Genomic DNA, 5,186 nt, shown 5'->3' with positions numbered 1-5,186 from the left:
CAAACTAATTTGTATATTTGTATATTTGTGTATATCAGAATAAAATCCAGAAATGGCTTCGAATGCTTATGGAATACATCTGGCACGTCGACAGCGGATGTTCAAGACACATGACTGGGTTGAAGGAACTGCTGAAGAACTTTCGCTTCATTGATGGTGATTTCGTATCTTCCGCTGGAGACGAGAAGGGAGGAAAGATTGTTGGTGAAACACCCCAACCCGAATAGGGCTGACGTGTCACTATTACAGATATCAAAAACCAAACTCAAGCCGTTTAACAAAAAAGAAGAAGATCCAAAAGACAACCAAAAGTTTCGAAAACAAACCAAGAATCCTAAGTATTAATTAATTCAAAATACAGAAATAAATAAAAGTCTTTATTCTAGAACCGCATTTTACTCTCATCATCACTAGTTCCCAACATTTCCCGGATTACCTGCCAACAAATAAGAAAACACAACAAAGAAAACTACGGCTGAGCCAAAGGTTGCCCAGTAACGAAAAAAATCAAATAGTACAAGTAAAGAAAGGACATAAAGAAAGAAATAAGAAATTTTTGAACACAAAGCCAAAACTGACGCTTGAACAAAAACTGAACATAATCTGAGGCAGAACATAATCAGACATACAAAGCATACCAGGCAATATTATTAACATATCAGATCAGAAACAGATATCAGAATATGTAACTACAAATAATAACAAGTACACCCATTGAGACGGAAACACCCGCGAGCCTAACAACCAAACAGGTACACAGCTAGCTTGTCCATGCACCTATGAGACGGTGAGTACGGTGTACACCCATTGTTCCATCTTCACAAACCAAACCAAACCGAACCGAACCAAACCAAACCAAACCAAACCAAACCAAACCAAACATGCTCGGGTGACAGAGTACAACAATTAAAGCTAACGAGAACATACAACAATGATTACAACTGCTAAAGTCTATTGCATGCTACTATGAACTTCTCAAATAATAAATGTAAAATGAAGCAACTAACGGAAACAACAAAATCCGTACTGCAAAGTAACGGATATGATAAAAAAATGCTCTGATGAGAAGACCAAGGAATCCGTACCTTAATTTAGCAATCAAAAGAGTTATCCCCAAAAGATCCTCTTCAAAACTTATGCAAGCCTATATCCCGCATTACGAGATCAGTTTATTATAGATATTTAATAAAATTCGTTCTTTAATTTCCGGACGACCATGGATTAAATGTAATTAATATAATTTATAAATACTGTAAGTCATAACTAAGATCGTCAATTCCTATTAGTTATTTTAAATCCGTATATATATCGATTACAGTAGATTAGTACTTGCGATATGATTTAGAATGAGAATATTATTTGTCGGAAAAAAAATATAAAAAAAACTATTGATGTATATTTCATAAAGTTCACCCAACTTAATAATTCTTTAACTTATACTCATATGCATAACATACTCACACATATCACCCACACATGACATAAAGTTTTCTCACACATAAACAAATGCAGACACACTACACACACATACATGCATATATTATATAACCCACATGTATTTACACATATGCATTACGTACATTATGTACATTATGTCTAACATGCATTTTCATTAGAGCATTAATGCACGCATTATATAATAATAATAATAATAATAATAATAATAATAATAATAATAATAATAATAATAATAATAATAATAATAATAATAATAATAATAATAATAATAATAATAATAATAATAATACCAAAAGACACACATGCATACACTCATATACTTTCGTAACACACAACCACAATTCAAGCACACATACTAAGAACACCTGCAACTCCATTTTAACACATACATACACATCTCATATACAAGAACACATGTTGCAAAGCATAACATACACCTATCAGCACCTACATCACTAATCCATGTTAACACACATGCATACAACCCAGTTTCGGAACACTTTCACTCTCTTCGTAACCCGCTAGCGATAACCCGAAACTGTTTATTTAAATGTTTAATTTCTTCTGATTAAAAAGGTTTTAGTTAGTTGTCCGGAGAATAGAAACGAGGTCAATTCCGCGTATCCATATAAATCACAAATACTTCGATTTGGTACCTTACTAGTCGAACAGAACCAATCGGAGACCAACGATGCAAAATTTCTAACCACCGAACGGAACCAAGCAAACGGCAGCAATGGTCGCGGGCTGCTGGTTGTGAATATTCAGACAGACTCGAACGGATCGTTAAGGCTACTTCACAGCGACGCTCCTGCTCGGAGGGTGTGGCGATGGCTGTTGGTATCGGAATGCGTTAATGCTTGTGAAACATGGTTAAGAGAATGAACAAAAGACGATTAACTGGTACCTACGGTTGCAACGGAACGGGTCAAGGAACTCGGATGGCAAATCTGACGGCGGCGGAACGAAGCTCCAGAGAGAGGTCACGGCGGAATACTACGGTACGGCGGTGCGGCGGTAAGGGGTGCGGCAGTGATAGTTTGCGTGGTTTTCTTTTTCGGAACGAAACAAGGTCGATGAAGAGGTTGAAAAAGAATTGTGGAATTGGTTTCTAGTTTCTAAATGGAGGCTTGATTTAGGTTTCTCATTTGACGGGATTTGTTATAATAATGGGAAGGATTCTTAATTGATGATAGAGGATGCAAACTGTAAATTGGACCTGTATATTTGACTAACTTAATCCTTATTTCTCATTTTATTTAGTTAATTATTATTATATGTATTTTTTTTTCGTTTGATAACAAGAAAGAAAAAAAACTAATTTGCAACTTTCAATTATTAAATTTAAACTTTATTGTGAACGTGTATGGTTAGTTATATGGAAGGAGGACATAGCTTATCTTATTTACTTATATTTTTTTATTATTCAGTTTTTTTTATTATAAAAACCAATTAACGTACAAAGTGTCGACCAATAGGCATAATGATTTATCGTATTACTTGTCTTATTTATTATATTAGGGTTGTAGAAGTTTCGTATGTTACAATTCTTCCCCCCTAAAAAAATTTCGTCCTCGAAATTGCTAAGTATGGATAAAGAGCAAAATTTAAACATATGCATAAGCTACGAAATTCAGGTATCATAGTTGTATAGCAAAACACCACGCACAAGAGCAAATTCCGAGTGACAAAATGACAGTTGGAGATGAACTTAAACTAGTGAGGACTTTTACGAGATCAGACAAAATCAACATATCAAACATCAGAGCAAGCAAACTGTTCAGATAGTGAGAACAGATAAAAGTCCAATTGGATGTTATGGAACGGAAAATGGACTATGTTCAAACTGGATAATCTTTATAAACATCAGAGATAACGTTGCCTCTTAAGGAGGTAGATATAATTAATGGGTACCCTAAAGTAGTGGGCCTAGTCATCAAGTACTTAGCAAGTAGAAGTGATATCACATATTGAGGCAAGAGTGTCAATTAGAGCATGCATATCACGTTAACTAATATGCAATTAACCGAAAATCATACCTGGGGTATTCGCTGCATCATTAGTAGCAAGTCTGGCATTTCCCCTAGTATTAGCTCTAGGGTTAAACTTAGGGCATTCTTTAACCAGGTGACCTGCATCTCCACAATTGAAACAGAGACGTTCCGCTCGGCGACAAACCCCGCTATGAGGTTTCCCACAAGTGGCACAAGGAGGGTCAAGATATTGTGGCAGGTTTTGTTTGTCTTGCTGTATCTGATTGTCGTAATTCCTGTTAGAACGGTGCCTACGGTCTCGAGATTGATCATTGCCACCTTGAAAAGAAGAATTACTCTGGTTATCTTCCCTTGGTCGCTTACGATTATCATCCAACGTCCTCTGGCGATGCTTCTTATCATTATCCAAGTTTTTGACCGCATCAACAATCTCATTAATATCAGCGAAACGAAGATTCAGAATAAACTTCCTATCACGGTCACATATAGCCCACTTGAAAGTGTTGGTTTGCTGCTCTAGCGTACATGCAGTCGGACCCAGAAAATTGACCAAACGACAGAAACGAGTTTTAAACTCCACAATAGGCTCATCGTCCCCCTGCATGATAGAGGAATACTCTCTTAGATATTCACTGCGGTCAGCATCAGTGAAATACTGCTGATAGAACAATGTGCGAAACTCATTCCAAGGAAGTGTGGCTGCATAATTATCTCCTCCACGAGCATTCTTCAAAGTCTTCCACCACCTATGAGCATCGTCCTCCAATTTGTAACTAGCAAGCCTGACTTTGAATTCGTCATTCACACCCAACACTTCAAAATTTTTCTCGATATGAGCAATCCAGTTTTCCGCCTCGACAGGAGTAGCAGCGGTACTAAACGATTTTGGCTTTAACTTTTGGAAGCGATCAAGCCAATCATGAATGGCAACAGGAGGATTAGCATTTCCGCCTTGAGGGTCGTTGTTGTTATTACCCCCTTGTGGTCCGTTGTTGTTATTACCTCCTGGTGGCCCGTTGTTGTTATTTTGCTGAAGCTTGCAACAAGTTAGGAACCAATCCCGCGATAGCCGTATTGACAGCGTTAGCAATGAGGGTCTCAATAGGGATGTCGTTATTCTCGTTACGTCGGTTGCTCACACTTCTTCTAGGAGGCATCTGAAAGGAGATATGTGTGAGAGGAGAAATTTCAAATTACATGAAGAAGAAACAGAGATATCCTAACCCGATGTCTACCCATTAACTCACACGTTTAATTATTAATATTAAAGTTTTCTACAGGAAGGAGCCTGGGCTCTGATACCATAACTGAAACACCCCAACCCGAATAGGGCTGACGTGTCACTATTACAGATATCAAAAACCAAACTCAAGCCGTTTAACAAAAAAAAAGAAGATCCAAAAGACAACCAAAAGTTTAGAAAACAAACCAAGAATCCTAAGTATTAATTAATTCAAAATACAGAAATAAATAAAAGTCTTTATTCTAGAACCGCATTTTACTCTCATCATCACTAGTTCCCAACATTTCCCGGATTACCTGCCAACAAATAAGAAAACACAACAAAGAAAACTACGGCTGAGCCAAAGGTTGCCCAGTAACGAAAAAATCAAATAGTACAAGTAAAGAAAGGACATAAAGAAAGAAATAAGAAATTTTTGAACACAAAGCCAAAACTGACGCTTGAACAAAAACTGAACATAATCTGAGGCAGAACATAATCAGACATACAAA

At 36.8% G+C, this 5,186-nt stretch overlaps 1 protein-coding gene across 1 annotated transcript; it reads right to left on the bottom strand.

Annotated features, from left to right (window-relative positions):
• Positions 1-410: 410 nt before the first annotated feature.
• On the bottom strand, positions 411-4,609 carry LOC110893025. Its single transcript, XM_022140149.1, has 3 exons — positions 4,532-4,609; positions 3,498-4,488; positions 411-436 (listed from the first exon to the last, which is right to left on the bottom strand). Exons 1-3 carry the CDS (start codon positions 4,607-4,609, stop codon positions 411-413), a joined length of 1,095 nt encoding a protein of 364 aa, XP_021995841.1.
• Between the last annotated feature and the right edge of the window lie 577 nt (positions 4,610-5,186).

Source organism: Helianthus annuus, chromosome 12 (assembly GCF_002127325.2).
Source record: "Helianthus annuus cultivar XRQ/B chromosome 12, HanXRQr2.0-SUNRISE, whole genome shotgun sequence".
NCBI lineage: Eukaryota > Viridiplantae > Streptophyta > Magnoliopsida > Asterales > Asteraceae > Helianthus > Helianthus annuus.
Note: the sequence above shows the minus strand (reverse complement) of the source record. Positions and strands in the feature narration are given on the sequence as shown.